This window comes from Scyliorhinus torazame, chromosome 16, assembly GCF_047496885.1.
Source record: "Scyliorhinus torazame isolate Kashiwa2021f chromosome 16, sScyTor2.1, whole genome shotgun sequence".
Classification (NCBI taxonomy): Eukaryota; Metazoa; Chordata; class Chondrichthyes; order Carcharhiniformes; family Scyliorhinidae; genus Scyliorhinus; species Scyliorhinus torazame.
This window is the reverse complement of record NC_092722.1, coordinates 121,861,253-121,878,217: the sequence shown is the minus strand read 5'-3', so window position 1 is coordinate 121,878,217 and position 16,965 is coordinate 121,861,253. Positions and strand designations below refer to the sequence as shown.

Below are 16,965 nucleotides of genomic sequence, written 5' to 3'. Positions count from 1 at the left end.
TGGCGCTCACGCGGACGCTGGAGGCGCATGTGTGGACTAAAAACTAGAAGTGCGCGGGCCCGTATCCGCAGCTAAAGCTGCATGAATTACTCCGGGTCCCTGCTAGCCCCCTGCAGGGCATTGAATTAACTCAACATTTTTCTAGGAAATTCAGGAGTAAAACCCCACCGTTTTTACTCTGGCGTCAACACTTGGCCTCATTTTGGGAGAATCCAGCCCCTGATTTAATAGAAAACATGCTTCAACATAGGAGAAAGATTGGGCAAGCAGTATTACATGCAGCAGTTCATCTCCATAACAATTGCAAAAGAACATGCCATTAGCCAGCCAGGAATGGAACTTAGCCAAAGGTGTTCCATCTCTGATATAAGGTAGATAGTCATGTGGTTTTGTATCAACCAATTTATATTGCTTCTCAACCTTTTGGCTAGGATTGAGCGTGAGGTCAGGTGTAATGCCTGGATCTGGTATGTCTCTCTTGTGGGGACCATGAATTGGATTCAATTTGAATTGGTTTTTGGAGCAGGCAAGGAGCTGGTTTAGGGGTTTGCTCCTACCCACTTCTGTGCTGTGCCTTTCTAACTCTGATAAAGAAACAAAATAAAAAATTAATAAAAATTAAAAAAATTAAAAAAATCAACCAATTTATAAATCGTAATTATATAATTTGTGAACCAAGGCAGCGTCCCTCTAATTTCAAATCTGAAATTGGAGGGGAGCTAATGTAACCCCACTATTTAAAAAGGGAGGTAGAGAGAAAACAGGGAATTGTAGACCAGAAAGCCTGATGTCAGGAGTGGGGAAAATTTTAGAATCCATTTTCAAAGATTTTATAGCTGAGCACTTAGAAAACAGTGGCAGGATCGGACAGAGTCAGCATGGATTTATGAAGGGGAAATCATGCTTGACAAATCTACCGGAATTCTTTGAGGATGTAACTCGTACGGCTGACAAGGGGAAGCCAGTGGGTGTGGTATATTTGGACTCTCAGAAAGTTTTTAACAAAGTCCTGCATAAGAGATTAGCATATAAAATTAAAGTACATGGGATTAGGAGTAGTGTATTGAGATGGACAGAAAACTGATTGGCAGACACCAGTGACTAGTGGGTTACCACAGGGATTGGTCTTAGGACCCCAACTATTCATAATATATATTAATGATTTAGATCGAACAAAATGTCATATCTCCAAATTTGCAGATGACACGAAGTTGGATGGGAGGGTGAGCCATGAGGAGGATGCAGGGATTCTTCAGTGTGATTTGGACAAGTTGAGTGAATGGGCAAATGAATGGCAAATGCAGAATAATTTGGATAAATGCGAGGTTATCCACATAGGTAGCAAAAACCAGAAGGCAGATTATTATCTGAATGACCATTAGGAGAGGGGAATGTGCAACGAGACCTTGGTGTCCTTATACACCAGTCACTGAAGGTAAACATGGTGGTACAGCAGGTGGTAAAGTAGGCAAATGGTATGCTGGCTTTCACTGCAATCGGATTCGATTACAAGAGCATGGATATCTTGCTGCAATTATACAGGGCCTTGGGTGAGGCCACACCTGGAATATTGTGTGCAGTTTTGGTCTCCTTATCTGAGGAAGGATGTTCTTGTTCTCGAGGGAATGTAACAAAGGTTTACCAGATTGATTCCTGGGATGGCGGGACTGACGTATGAGGAGAGATTGAATCGGTTAGGATTGTGTTCGCTGGAGTTCAGAAGAATGAGGGGGGCGGGGGGGGGAAAGAGAGAGAATTTCCTAGAAATCTATAACATTCAAACAGGACTAGACAGGATAGATGAAGGAAGGACGTTCCCAATGGTGTGTCCAGAACCATGGGTCACAGTCTGGGGAAATGGTGTACAACATTTAGATGAGGGGAAGTTTCTTCACCCAGAGACTGGTGGACCTGTGAAATCCATTACCACAAGAAGTAGTCGAGGCCAAAACATTGTATGTTTTCAAGAAGTAGTTAGATATGGAAATTAGGGCAAAGGGGATCAAAGGCTATGGGGGAAAGCAGGATTAGGCTATTGAATTGGATGATCAGCCACGATCATAACGAATTGCAGAGCAGATTCGAAAGGCTGAATGGCGTCCTCCTGCTCCTATTTTCTATGAAACCCAAGGACAAACACTTCAGTCTCACTGAAGTTCTACAATACAATCATCTGAATCTCGTGCAAAAAAGTAAAGTGTCTCTTTCAAAAAGCCGGGCCCCAGTAAACACACGGTTGTACTTTGAAAGCTCTCTGGGACTAATTCCTCCCTGGCTCATCTATTTTAATGGCCCAATCAATGAGTCTTTTCCTCATTAAATCAAAATGGAAGAGGTTCAATACCCATCCAAAGTTAGTCCTCAATTATTACAAATTATGTCTACTGCTTTAACAACTTAGGTTGATACAGTGCCTTCAACATAATAAAACGTGCCAAGTTGGCAAAGTTCATGGAACCAGAATGAGCGAAAAGCTTTTGCAACAATACCATATTCACTAATCAAACTGAATACAAATGAGCAAACTTGAACAAGATCTATTTCCTGAAGCAGAGTAAAGCAAATCTCTCTGTACTCAACAATGTTGCAGTAATTTCCAAATTTCCTCTGGCCTGAGATTATGACATTGGAATGCCGATCTCGTTTCTTCTCTTTTGAGTTGAATTATTGTGCATCACCACAACCCACACTCTGTTTTATGCCACTGAACACACAAAAAATGCTACTGACAACAAGCAAAATGCATTTACTAATTTGTGGGTGCTCGGCTTACCAATTGTTGTTCCCTGAGAATGGCCAACATAATATAACTGTCGTTGTGATGTTTTTTGGAGGATGAAGTCTATGACTGCTGGTAAATCCTTGGTGGCCATTTCATCAAAGCTGAAAATATCAGAAACCCAGCTCATTATAAATAGTGCCCAGGCAGCTACAATAACAATTATACACACACATAAACAAACAATGTAGTCCATTTTTCTGAAAATCTAATGCTATCAACTTTTTCCAAGTCACCATGGGCAGGATTTTTCGGCCATTCACAACGGCGGGATCTTCTGGTCCCACTGACGGTGCACCCCCGCCACGGGTTTCACAGCAGCAAACGGTGCATTCAACGGGAACCGTTGACAACGGAGGGACCAAAAGATCCCATCGTCGGACAATGGCGTACGTCCTCTCGCGCGGTGGGTTGCTCGGTAAATTCCACCCAATGTATTTGTGATCCAGTCAGCATTCGGCTGGCTATTTTGTTCTTCAAATAAAATCAGTCATCTTTTTAATATTAATTTAAAGTGTGGAAGCAAATATGATTCCCAGCAGCATCATGTATCCTCATTTAATATCACATTAGCAGGTTTCAGGTTCAGTTGATGTTGCCACATTACTGTTCTTTTTCTATATCCCTTTAGTGCAATCACTTTACTGAACATGGAGAACAAAACTGTTTTGGGAAGACAATGAGTGAATGTAAAACTTCATCGCTGGCCTTGATCATCAAATTGTACTTTAATTACTTGGGGACCTCACTGCAAATTTGCAACCCAGAATAATGCATCATATAAGAATTGTATATTTTCACAGCAATCAAGAGCCTTATATCTTGAGGAGTTGGGGCGAGGGATAAGATCTGAATACTTTAGCAAATTACTTCCTGGGTAAAAATGCCACTGGATTATAAAGTAGTCCTAAACAAGATACTAGGCTTTTGTACTGCAATGTAAGTTGCAGAATGCCAGCTTGGCTCAGTGGTAGCACCTTTCCAAAATCAGAAAATTGCGGGGTGAAGTCCCACTGCAGTTATTTGATTCCACAATTAGGCCGACAGCTTCAGTGCAGTATCGAGGGAGTCTATTGGATGAGACTTTAAACCCAGGTCCTATCCGCCTCTTCAGATGATTGTAAAAGATCAGAAGACATTATTGGACGGGGAACACTGTTCTCCTGGCGTCCTGGAAAACATTCATCCCTCAACCAAAGCACCTTCAAAACAGATCGACTGGTCATGGATCTTATTGGCTGTGCAAATTGGCTGCTGTGTTTGTCTCCATTACGACAGTGATTACACTCAAAGGTAATTCAATGGATGTAAAAATATAATTCACAGCATTATATAAATGCAAAGTCAGTCTTCCTTTCTTAAAAGATAAAACTAAGTAAAAAAAAAAAAAGGATTTGTCTTGAGGAGATAGCTGTACTTGTCAATTCATTTGGTTAGCTCCTCTAAACATCTGACAGGATTGTTTAAACAAAATAACCACACAGTTTAATTTTGCTCTAAAGAGGAAATTATCCAAACTAAATTTAATACACAAAATGTCTGTTGTATATCAAGCCTCATAACTTTCGTTGGTAGAAATTTTGACTGTGAACTTTAATTATACAAAATACGCAAAGCATTATAATAATATTAAAGCTTTTGTTACCTAAATGTCCAGAACGCCTCCTTATAAGCTGGAATGGTTTTGTGCTTTCTGGACCAGGTATTTCCCCGGCTATTTCCAATCCAGACATCAAAACCAGCATCTGCCAGTATAAAGCCCAAACTGTTGTTTGCCAGGTTTGTAACCCAGTTGCTTCCTGCAGCCAGTAAACCATGTTGCAGAAATACAGCTGGTCGGACTCCTAAAGAAGCAAACAAAAGTACTTCCCATGAAATGAAAACAAAAATAAAATGCTGCTCCTTTCGAAGGCAAGGTATAAGGGTACCCATTATGCACGAGATACTCAATAGGAGTCTATAAGATACCTGTATGACTTAAGTGCATCTAATCCACTTAATTGCATGCGATTTTGCCTGACAAATTCTTGTTCAGTTCTGCAATGCATTTCCAATCTAACCTCCATTAATTACATTTACTATGGCATATTATTTTCAGTAAACAATCTTTACTTACTTATATGTACAACTGCAATGCATTTGTTTTTCAACTGACATGATGCCCGAGTCTTTGTATTTACAGTTCTAGCTTGCAAGCAATAGAAGTGGCACGATGGCAGTGATTAGCACTGCTGCCTCAATGCCCAGGACCCGGGTTCATTTCCAGCCTAGGGTGACTATGTGGAGTTTGCACTTTCTCCCCATGTCTGCGTGGGTTCCCTCCAGGTGCTCTGGTTTCCTCCCACAGTCCAAAGGTGTGGATTGGCCATGCTAAATTGCCCCCGAGTGTCCAGAAGGTTAGATAAGGTTTCTGGGTTATGGGGATAGGGTGGCGGTGTGGGGCTAGGTAGGGTGCTCTTTCAGAGGGTCATTGTAGACTTGATGGGCCAAACGGCCTCCTTCTGCACTGCAGGGATTCTATGATTCTATTCTATGACTCTAATAGTGATTCTGGAAAGGGACTGAGATGAACATTTTAAAAGTTAATTGCTGAAACATATTGTGACATACAATAAACCGAGTTCTGCACATGAAAATGGTCAACTTAGCACCAACAACATTCCAGTTCAGAGTCAACATCACTTCCTCTATGTATATCACCCGACAGAGTTAATATCAAACAGCACAAAATAGGACCTCAACCCAAAGATAAACTCCACTATTGGTCTCGCATCTAAATACAAATGTTTTAGAGATCGTCCTGTGAATATCCATCAACCTTTACTCTACCAACAATGTCCTCCCTTGCGTCAAATCTCATTAACCCATTTCGTCACCAGTGAACCTGGTCTACATAGGCCCATTCTGCCAATAACTTAATTTTAAGATTCTCACCCTTGCTTTCAATTCCTTCCATGGCCTGCCTGTACAACCGTCTGAGATACCTTTACCTCTCCAATTATGACCTTTTGCGTATCCCAGAATGCCATTGTTCCAGCATTGGTGGCTGTGGTTGTCAAGACCATAGGTTCTACAACTCCCCCCTCAAACCTCTCTGCTTCCTTTATGACCCTCAAAAAAATACCCAATGGGGCAGCACGGTGGCGCAGTGGATTGGCCCTGCTGCCTCATGGTGCCGAGGTCCCAGGTTCGATTCCGGCTGTGGGTCACTGTCCATGTGGAGCTTGCCCATTCTCCCCGTGTTTGCGGGGTCTCGCCCCCACAACCCAAAGATGTGCAGGTTAGGTGGATTGGCCACGCTGGATTGCCCCTTAATTGGAAAAAATGAATTGGGTACTCTAAATTTTTTTTTTTTAAATACCCAATGGCCAAACCTCTAGTAATCTGCCCTAATATCTCCTAACAGCTCATTATCAAATTTTGTTTGATAATGATTCTGTGAACTGCCTTGGTGTATTTTATTATGTTAAAGGTGCGATATAAATGCAAGTCATTGTTGCACCTACTGCTGAAAGATTACTGCTGCCACCGAGTCGGGATCAGCACTCTTGAGAAGCAGAACAAACTTTAAACCAACTGACATTCACTTAACTAGTTGCAAATGTCAGCATTAACGGTTCCTCTTTTCAGGCTCCATTCTAGGAACATATTTTGATAATTCTTCCTCTCAAACACAGCAGTTTCTACCCTTGTTGGCCACGATTGTTTCTTCTGCTCTCCTGAAGCTGGATGGTTTATGCTATGCTCCATCTTTACAGGTGTGAGCATCCCTGTAGTGCTTTGCTTAGGTGAGTATTCTGCACATACTATTTGACTGTGTGAGGCACACAACTAAGCATGGCCCTGCCCTTGCTTAATGACCCACATGCATACTATACAGCAGGAATCATCATGGAACAATAAGGAATGGAACCACTTGCAACACCCTCACTATTGTCCTGACTTCTTTAGTGGACTCAGCAGACTCCATCTCTGAACTGTCCTTTCTGTGTAATTCAGTACAGCTTAACATGATGCATTCACCTACTTAGCAGTCTTTTTAAGCATAGATGTCTCAAGGTACTTCACAAGGACAAATGATGCTGAACAGTGCTGAAAGAGCTTGAAGAGATAACTAAAAGCATTGACAAAAGCTTTTTTTTAAAATAACCTTTTAAAAACCATTTAAAGCAGAGAAACAGAAGCATAGGAAATTAATTTCAGACAGCCGGCAGAGGGATCTGCTACAAGTAGAACAGAGGGAAAAGGGAATGCACGGGAGGCAACAGCAGGAGGTTCAAATGGCACAGCCCACGATATGGAGCAAGAGGGGATGCACAGGTAGAGCAGGGCAAGGCCTTAAAAGGGTTTGCAAACAGGGATATGAAGATATTGAATTCAATGCATTGGGGTACAGAGATTTAATAGCTACATTCACGCAGAGAAAGGATAAAGTGGAGTTCGGGCCAGAATAACGTTCTTGCTAGGAGCTGAATAATGATGGTTTTGGCCTGCCCAATGATCAACTTGAATCAATGCTGGTTCCTCAAACGTTTGTTGGACAAGCAGCCTAACAACACAGATGTTATGCAGTCAACATACACAGAGGCTGTCCACTGGATAACATCAAGAGCTCACGTAAACAACGAAAAGGACAGAAGCTCGGGTAGTCTGTTACTACCTCTGGAACAGAAAGTTACAGATACACTGATTACGTAACTGTATCAAATTCATCCAATCGGGCTGCAGAGATTAAACATATGAATATTGATTTCTTGTGTTCTTTAGTAATTTAATTTGCTAATCTACAGTTTGGTGCTATGGCCGTGCAAATTCCTCAGTGGACAGAGTTTGAGAAACAAAACAGAAACAAGAATCTTGGCAAATAACTCAGGGACTCTTGCTAATGCTCATCAACTATATTTCATATATTACACAGATGTTTAATTTGAACAATTAACACTGAAAAAAGCCTCTCGTTCACAATATGCTCTGTCACATTGTTCAAGATGTAAAGTGCTTCAAAGCAGTGCACCAAGTTCTGAACAATTACCTTCAAATCATCGCGTTCAATCCAAAAAAGATATGATCCAAATATAATAATTTACTGCAGTTAAACCTAATAACCTCACATACATTGGACAAGGCCTATTTCACTCATTAAATACCAGGAAATTCAGCACTTAGTACTCTGCACAGTGAACCATCTGAATTGGGTAAAGGGCAGGGGAAGGAGGAAGAGTAGGGAACACTGACACAAACATGGGCTAATCAGTCCCCACTCAGTGTGACGGCTTCATCTCTATACCAAAAAGTTAAGAGTACAAGGCACAATTCAGAAACCTGGAACGCATAATCTAGGCTGACTTTTTGGAGGGCTACACTGTTGGAGGTGATGCCTTTCGACTGATGTATACGGAGAGCCTTTCTGCCTATGCAAAAAGATAAAACTCCAATATAGTTTTATTCATAGAATAACAGAGATTCACCAACCAATATTTATTTCTCAGCAGGTTAACTAGTCATTTAGCTCATTGCTGTTTGTTGGACTTTGCTGTTTGTGGGACTTTGCAGTGTGCAAATCAGCAGTTACATTGCTCTGCATTCCAATAAGGGGAGATAGTGGCATAGTGGTAATGTCACTGAAATGGTATCCAGAGGCCCAGGATAATGCATGCTGTGGTCCCTCTGAACCAGGTCTCCAGCACGTTCAAGCCATCTGATCTGACGGCGAAGGAGACAGAGGATCAGTCAGCCCAGTTCCCAAAGACCATGGCCTCGTTCTTGCCACAATTTACCATGGTACCTGAGGCCAGTTTGACTCTGTCACAGATGTTGATCAGTCTGCACACAGACAGCAGATCCGAGCAGAAGACGGTGACGTTGTCCATGTACAGAGAGGCTTTAACTTGAGCACCTCCACTGCCTGGGATTGTCACTCCTCTAATGCCCGAATCCTTCCTGATGGACTCAGCAAAGGATTCTACACAACACATGAACAGGATAGGAGAGAGAAAGCAGCCGCAAAAATAAATAAATAAATAAATCTAGAATCAGTAATGGCGACCATGAAACTACCATTGATTGTCATAAAAATCCCTCTGGCCCAAGCCTTTTAGAGAAGGATATCTGCCATCCTTACCTACATGTGGTTCCAGACCCACAACAATGTGGCTGACTCTTAAATGCCCCCTGAAACCACCTTGCAAGTCATTTAGTTCAAGGACAATCAGGGATGGGCAACAAATAATAATATAATAATCTTTATCAGTGTCACAAGTAGGCTTACATGAAGTTACTGTGAAAATCCCCGAGTTGCTACACTCTGGTGCCTGTTCGGTACACAGAGGAAGAAATCAGAATGTCCAATTTACCTAACAAGCACATAGTTTGGTACTTGTGGGGGGAAACCGGAGCATCTGGAGGAAACCAACGCAGACACGGGGAGAACGTGCAGACTCCACAGACAGTGACCCAAGCTGGGAATCGAACTTGGGTCCTTCGTGATGTGAAGCAACAATGCTAACCACTGTGCTACTGTGCCGCCCGCAATTCTAGCTTTTGCAGCAATGCCCACATTCTAAGAATTTTTTTAAAATTCCACCAATGAGTGCTTCTTGCCCTCTGTGGAAAATGTTTAAATGCAATTTTTTCTTTCAGTTCGTAATTTATTTATTTTCAGGAGGGTGAAATAAAAAATACCCAAGTGCCTTTATTGAAGAAGTTACTATTTTACCATTCTTCTCACTTCTTCCTTTTGTTTTTAAAAAAAATATACTGATTAAAGTTTTTTAACAAAACAAAACAATTTTTTCCCCTTACAAACAATAAACCCCCCCTCCCCCCATAACAAAATAACGCAAAATCGCCCTGAGCAAGATATATACATGGTAAGATGATATATTTACAGAGCTTTATACACTGGCTCTCGCCCGTTCGTGCCAGTTTCCCCCACCCTCCATGTTATCCCCCGCTCGTCCGTCCCCTCAAACAATCTCTCCTTCCCCCCTCCCCCCCAGGGTTGCTGCTGCTGCTGACCGACCTTCCTCTAACGCTCCGCGAGGTAGTCTAGGAATGGTTGCCACCGCCTGTAGAACCCCTGCGCAGACCCCCTTAAGGCAAACTTAATCCTTTCCAACTTTATGAACCCAGCCATGTCGTTTGTCCAGGCCTCCACGCTTGGGGGCTTCGCCTCCTTCCACATTAGCAAGATCCTTCGCCGGGCTACTAGGGACGCAAAGGCCAGAATGCCTGCCTCTTTCGCCTCCTGCACTACTCCAAATATTGCTAGCCCCCAGCTTGGCTTGACCCGGACTTTCACCACCTGAGATATTGCTCCCGCCACTCCTCTCCAGAACCCCTCCAGTGCCGGGCATGACCAAAACATATGGACATGGTTCGCCGGACTCCCTGAACACCTTCCACATCTGTCCTCTACCCCAAAGAACCTACTCAACCTCGCCCCCGTCAAGTGCGTTCTGTGAACCACCTTAAATTGTATCAGGCTGAGCCTGGCACATGAGGAGGAGGAGGAATTGACCCTACCCAGGGCATCAGCCCACAAACCTTCCTCAATCTCCTCCCCCAACTCCTCCTCCCATTTACCCTTCAACTCTTCTGCTAGCGCTTCCCCCTCTTCTTTCATCTCTTGGTGTATTGCCGAAACCTTGCCCTCCCCGACCCATACACCCGAGATCACCCTGTCTTGAATTTCCTGTGTCGGGAGCAGTGGGAATTCCCTGACCTGTCGCCTCACAAAAGCCCTCACCTGCATATATCTGAATGCATTTCCCAGGGGTAGCTCAAACTTCTCCTCCAGTGCCCCTAGGCTCGCAAATGTCCCGTCGATGAACAGGTCCCCCATTCTTCTAATCCCCGCCCGGTGCCAGCCCTGGAGCCCCCCTTCCATCTTACCCGGGACAAACCGGTGGTTACCCCTAATCGGGGACCACACCGAGGCTCCCACTGCACCGTCTCCACTGGCCCCAGATCCTTAACTTTGCTGCCACCACCGGGCTCGTGGTGTACTTTGATGGCGAGAGCGGCAACGGCGCCGTCACCAGCGCCCCCAAGCTCGTTCCTTTGCAGGACGCCATCTCCATCCTCTTCCATGCTGCCCCCTCCCCCTCCATAACCCACTTACGGATTATCGCCACGTTTGCTGCCCAGTAGTAGCTCCCTAGGTTTGGCAGCGCCAGCCCTCCTCGGTCCCTACTGCGCTCCAAGTACCCTCTCCTTACCCTCGGGGTTTTGTTCGCCCACACAAACCCCATAATACTCCTACCTACTCTCTTGAAAAAGCCTTTGGTGATCACGATGGGGAGGCACTGGAACACAAACAAAAACCTCGGAAGGACCACCATTTTTACCGACCGCACTCTACCCGCCAACGAGAGCGGCAACATGTCCCATCTTTTGAAGTCCACCTCCATTTGGTCCACCAACCTCGTCAGATTCAGTTTGTGTAGGGCCCCCCAGCTCCTGGCTATCTGGATCCCTAGATACCAAAAACTCCCCTCCGCCCTCCTCAGCGGTAGGTCCCCTATCCCTCTTGCTTGGTCCCCTGCCTGTAGTACAAAAAGCTCGCTCTTCCCTACATTGAGCTTATAGCCCGAGAACTCCCCAAACTCCCTAAGAGTCTGCATGACCTCCACCATCCCCTCCATTGGGTCCGCCACGTACAGCAGCAGGTCATCCGCGTATAGCGACACCCGATGCTCTTCCCCCCCCCCCCCCCCCCCCGCGGACCACCCCCCTCCATTTATTAGACTCCCTCAGTGATATGGCCAAGGGTTTGATCGGCAATCAAACAACAGGGGGGACAAAGGGCACCCCTGCCTCGTTCCTCGGTACAGCCGAAAGTACTCCGACCTCCGCCGGTTCGTCACCACACTCGCCACCGGGGCGCAGTAAAGGAGCTTAACCCAGCTAATAAACCCTCCCCCGAACCCAAACCTACGCAACACCTCCCAGAGGTACTCCCACTCAACTCGGTCAAAGGGCTTTTCCGCGTCCATGGCTGCCACTATCTCCGCCTCTCCCTCCTCCGATGGCATCATTATCACGTTTAAGAGCCGTCGCACATTCGTATTTAATTGCCTGCCCTTTACAAGTCCTGTCTGGTACTCATGTATCACCCCCGGGACACAGTCCTCAATCCTCGTGGCCAGCACTTTTGCCAATAGCTTAGCGTCCACATTTAGGAGCGAAATCGGCCTGTACAATCCACATTGCAGTGGGTCCTTGTCTCGCTTCAGGATCAGGGAAATTGTCACCTCCGACATTGTCGGGGGCAGGGACCCCTTGTCTCTTGCCTTGGTGACCGAGGGAGTTAGGTGAGGAGGGAGTAAGGCGCTCCTTTCATTTTGTTTCCGACATTTCCGCAAAGAGTGCGAAGAGAGCCAGGAGTTTACAGAAAGTGTAGCTGACTGGGAGCAGGGTCGGAGGGCGGAGATCTAGTTAGTCCACAGGGCAGCTATATTCTGTCAGGTAAGAGGGGATGGAGGCTAGGCCAGTTACATGCTCCTCCTGTAGGATGTGGGTGGTGAGGGATACCACCGGTGTCCCCACTGACTATACCTGCGGGCAGTGCACCCAACCTCAGCTCCTCAAAGACCGTGTTAGGGAACTGGAGCTGAAGCTGGATGAACTTCGGATCATCCGGGAGGCAGAGGGGGTGATTGAGAAGAGTTACAAGGAGGTAACCACACCCAAGGTACAGGACAAGAATAGCTGGGTTACAGTCAGGGGGAAAAAAACAAACAGGCAGAAAGTGCAGGGATCCCTCGTGGCCGTTCCCCTTCAAAACAAGTATACCGTTTTGGATGCTGTTGGGGGGGATGACCTACCGGGGAAAGGCCCTAGCGGCCAGGTCTCTGGCACTGAGTCTGGCTCTGGGGCTCAGAAGGGAAGGGGGGAGAATAGAAAAGCAATAGTTGTAGGAGATTCAATGGTTAGGGGAATAGATAGGAGATTCTGTGGTCGCGAGCGAGACTCCCGGAAGGTATGTTGCCTCCCGGGTGCCAGGGCCAGGGATGTCTCGGATCGTGTCTTCAGGATCCTTAAGGGGGAGGGGGAGCAGCCAGAAGTCGTGGTGCACATTGGTACCAACGACATAGGTAGGAAAAGGGGTGTGGAGGTAATAAACAAGTTTAGGGAGTTAGGCTGGAAGTTAAATGCCAGGACAGACAGAGTTGTCATCTCTGGTTTGTTGCCGGTGCCACGTGATAGCGAGGCTAGGAATAGGGAGAGAGTGCAGTTGAACACGTGGCTGCAGGAATGGTGTAGGAGGGAGGGCTTCAGGTATTTGGATAATTGGAGCGCATTCTGGGGAAGGTGGGACCTGTACAAGCAGGACGGGTTGCATCTGAACCAGAGGGGCACCAATATCCTGGGAGGGAGGTTTTCTAGTACTCTTCGGGAGGGTTTAAACTAATTTGGCAGGGGAATGGGAACCGGATTTGTAGTCCAGCAACTAAGGTAGCCGATATTCAGGACGCCAAAGCGTGTACTGAGGCAGTGGGGAAGGGAACACTGACAAAGGAGAGTACTTGCAGGCACGGAGAGGGGTTGAAGTGTGTATACTTCAACGCAAGAAGCATCAGGAATAAGGTGGGTGAACTTAAGGCATGGATCGGTACTTGGGACTACGATGTGGTGGCCATCACGGAAACTTGGATAGAAGAGGGGCAGAAATGGTTGTTGGAGGTCCCTGGTTATAGATGTTTCAATAAGATTAGGGAGGGTGGTAAAAGAGGTGGGGGGGTGGCATTATTAATTAGAGATAGTATAACAGCTGCAGAAAGGCAGTTCGAGGAGTATCAGCCTACTGAGGTAGTATGGGTTGAAGTCAGAAATGGGAAAGGAGCAGTCACCTTGTTAGGAGTTTTCTATAGGCCCCCCAATAGTAGCAGAGATGTGGAGGAACAGATTGGGAAACAGATTTTGGAAAGGTGCAGAAGTCATAGGGTAGTAGTCATGGGCGACTTTAACTTCCCAAATATTGAGTGGAAACTCTTTAGATCAAATAGTTTGGATGGGGTGGTGTTTGTGCAGTGTGTCCAGGAAGCTTTTCTAACGCAGTATGTAGATTGTCCGACCAGAGGAGGGGCAATATTGGATTTAGTACTGGGTAATGAGCCAGGGCAAGTGATAGATTTGTTAGTGGGGGAGCATTTTGGAGATAGTGACCACAATTCTGTGACTTTCACTTTAGTAATGGAGAGGGATAGGTACGTGCAACAGGGCAAGGTTTACAATTGGGGGAAGGGTAAATACGATGTTGTCAGACAAGAATTGAAGTGCATAAGTTGGGAACATAGGCTGGCAGGGAAGGGCACAAGTGAAATGTGGAACTTGTTCAAGGAACAGGTGCTACGTGTCCTTGATATGTATGTCCCTGTCAGGCAGGGAAGAGATGGTCGAGTGAGGGAACCATGGTTGACAAGAGAGGTTGAATATCTTGTTAAGAGGAAAAAGGTGACTTATGTAAGGCTGAGGAAACAAGGTTCAGACAGGGCATTGGAGGGATACAAGATAGCCAGGAGGGAACTGAAGAAAGGGATTAGGAGAGCTAAGAGAGGGCATGAACAATCTTTGGCGGGTAGGATCAAGGAAAACCCCAAGGCCTTTTACACATATGTGAGAAATATGAGAATGACTAGAGCGAGGGTAGGTCCGATCAAGGACAGTAGCGGGAGATTGTGTATTGAGTCTGAAGAGATAGGAGAGGTCTTGAACGAGTACTTTTCTTCTGTATTTACAAATGAGAGGGGCGATATTGTTGGAGAGGACAGTGTGAAACAGATTGGTAAGCTCGAGGAAATACTTGTTAGGAAGGAAGATGTGTTGGGCATTTTGAAAAACTTGAGGATAGACAAGTCCCCCGGGCCTGACGGGATATATCCAAGGATTCTATGGGAAGCAAGATATGAAATTGCAGAGCCGTTGGCAATGATCTTTTCGTCCTCACTGTCAACAGGGGTGGTACCAGGGGATTGGAGAGTGGCGAATGTCGTGCCCCTGTTCAAAAAAGGGACTAGGGATAACCCTGGGAATTACAGGCCAGTTAGTCTTACTTCGGTGGTAGGCAAAGTAATGGAAAGGGTACTGAAGGATAGGATTTCTGAGCATCTGGAAAGACACTGCTTGATTAAGGATAGTCAGCACGGATTTGTGAGGGGTAGGTCTTGCCTTACAAATCTTATTGAATTCTTTGAGGAGGTGACCAAGCATGTGGATGAAGGTAAAGCAGTGGATGTAGTGTACATGGATTTTAGTAAGGCATTTGATAAAGTTCCCCATGGTAGGCTTATGCAGAAAGTAAGGAGGCATGGGATAGTGGGAAATTTGGCCAGTTGGATAACGAACTGGCTAACCGATAGAAGTCAGAGAGTGGTGGTGGATGGCAAATATTCAGCCTGGATCCCAGTTACCAGTGGCGTACCGCAGGGATCAGTTCTGGGTCCTCTGCTGTTTGTGATTTTCATTAATGACTTGGATGAGGGAGTTGAAGGGTGGGTCAGTAAATTTGCAGACGATACGAAGATTGGTGGAGTTGTGGATAGTAAGGAGGGCTGTTGTCGGCTGCAAAGAGACATAGATAGGATGCAGAGCTGGGCTGAGAAGTGGCAGATGGAGTTTAACCCTGAAAAGTGTGAGGTTGTCCATTTTGGAAGGACAAATATGAATGCGGAATACAGGGTTAACGGTAGAGTTCTTGGCAATGTGGAGGAGCAGAGAGATCTTGGGGTCTATGTTCATACATCTTTGAAAGTTGCCACTCAAGTGGATAGAGCTATGAAGAAGGCCTATGGTGTGCTCGCGTTCATTAACAGAGGGATTGAATTTAAGAGCCGTGAGGTGATGATGCAGCTGTACAAAACTTTGGTAAGGCCACATTTGGAGTACTGTGTACAGTTCTGGTCGCCTCATTTTAGGAAGGATGTGGAAGCTTTGGAAAAGGTGCAAAGAAGATTTACCAGGATGTTGCCTGGAATGGAGAGTAGGTCTTACGAGGAAAGGTTGAGGGTGCTAGGCCTTTTCTCATTAGAACGGAGAAGGATGAGGGGCGACTTGATAGAGGTTTATAAGATGATCAGGGGAATAGATAGAGTAGACAGTCAGAGACTTTTTCCCCGGGTGGAACAAACCATTACAAGGGGACATAAATTTAAGGTGAAAGGTGGAAGATATAGGAGGGATATCAGAGGTAGGTTCTTTACCCAGAGAGTAGTGGGGGCATGGAATGCACTGCCTGTGGAAGTAGTTGAGTCGGAAACATTAGGGACCTTCAAGCAGCTATTGGATAGGTACATGGATTACGGTTAAATGATATAGTGTAGATTTATTTGTTCTCAAGGGCAGCACGGTAGCATTGTGGATAGCACAATTGCTTCACAGCTCCAGGGTCCCAGGTTCGATTCCGGCTTGGGTCACTGACTGTGCGGAGTCTGCACTTCCTCCCCGTGTCTGCGTGGGTTTCCTCCGGGTGCTCCGGTTTCCTCCCACAATCCAAAGATGTGCGGGTTAGGTGAATTGGCCAATGATAGGGAAATTACTGGAGAGAATTCTTCGAGACAGGATCTACTCCCATTTGGAAGCAAATGGACGTATTAGTGAGAGGCAGCACGGTTTTGTGAAGGGGAGGTCGTGTCTCACTAACTTGATAGAGTTTTTCGAGGAGGTCACTAAGATGATTGATGCAGGTAGGGCAGTAGATGTTGTCTATATGGACTTCAGTAAGGCCTTTGACAAGGTCCCTCATGGTAGACTAGTACAAAAGGTGAAGTCACACGGGATCAGGGGTGAACTGGCAAGGTGGATACAGAACTGGCTAGGCCATAGAAGGCAGAGGGTAGCAATGGAGGGATGCTTTTCTAATTGGAGGGCTGTGACCAGTGGTGTTCCACAGGGATCAGTGCTGGGACCTTTGCTCTTTGTAGTATATATAAATGATTTGGAGGAAAATGTAACTGGTCTGATTAGTAAGTTTGCAGACGACACAAAGGTTGGTGGAATTGCGGATAGCGATGAGGACTGTCTGAGGATACAGCAGGATTTAGATTGTCTGGAGACTTGGGCGGAGAGATGGCAGATGGAGTTTAATCCGGACAAATGTGAGGTAATGCATTTTGGAAGGTCTAATGCAGGTAGGGAATATACAGTGAATGGTAGAACCCTCAAGAGTATTGAAAGTCAAAGAGATC

General features: G+C 45.6%; 1 protein-coding gene across 2 annotated transcripts in view; it reads right to left on the bottom strand.

Moving 5' to 3' along the window:
- lipf (lipase, gastric) overlaps positions 1 to 16,965 on the bottom strand; it is a 79,453-nt gene that overhangs the window by 32,916 nt on the left and 29,572 nt on the right. For both annotated transcript variants that reach the window (XM_072478964.1, XM_072478965.1), the window contains 2 exons: positions 4,425 to 4,623; positions 2,774 to 2,883 (listed from right to left, as the gene is read on the bottom strand). In XM_072478964.1, the coding sequence (XP_072335065.1) occupies positions 2,774 to 2,883; positions 4,425 to 4,623 (309 nt within the window). The remainder of the gene's footprint in view (positions 1 to 2,773; positions 2,884 to 4,424; positions 4,624 to 16,965) is intronic.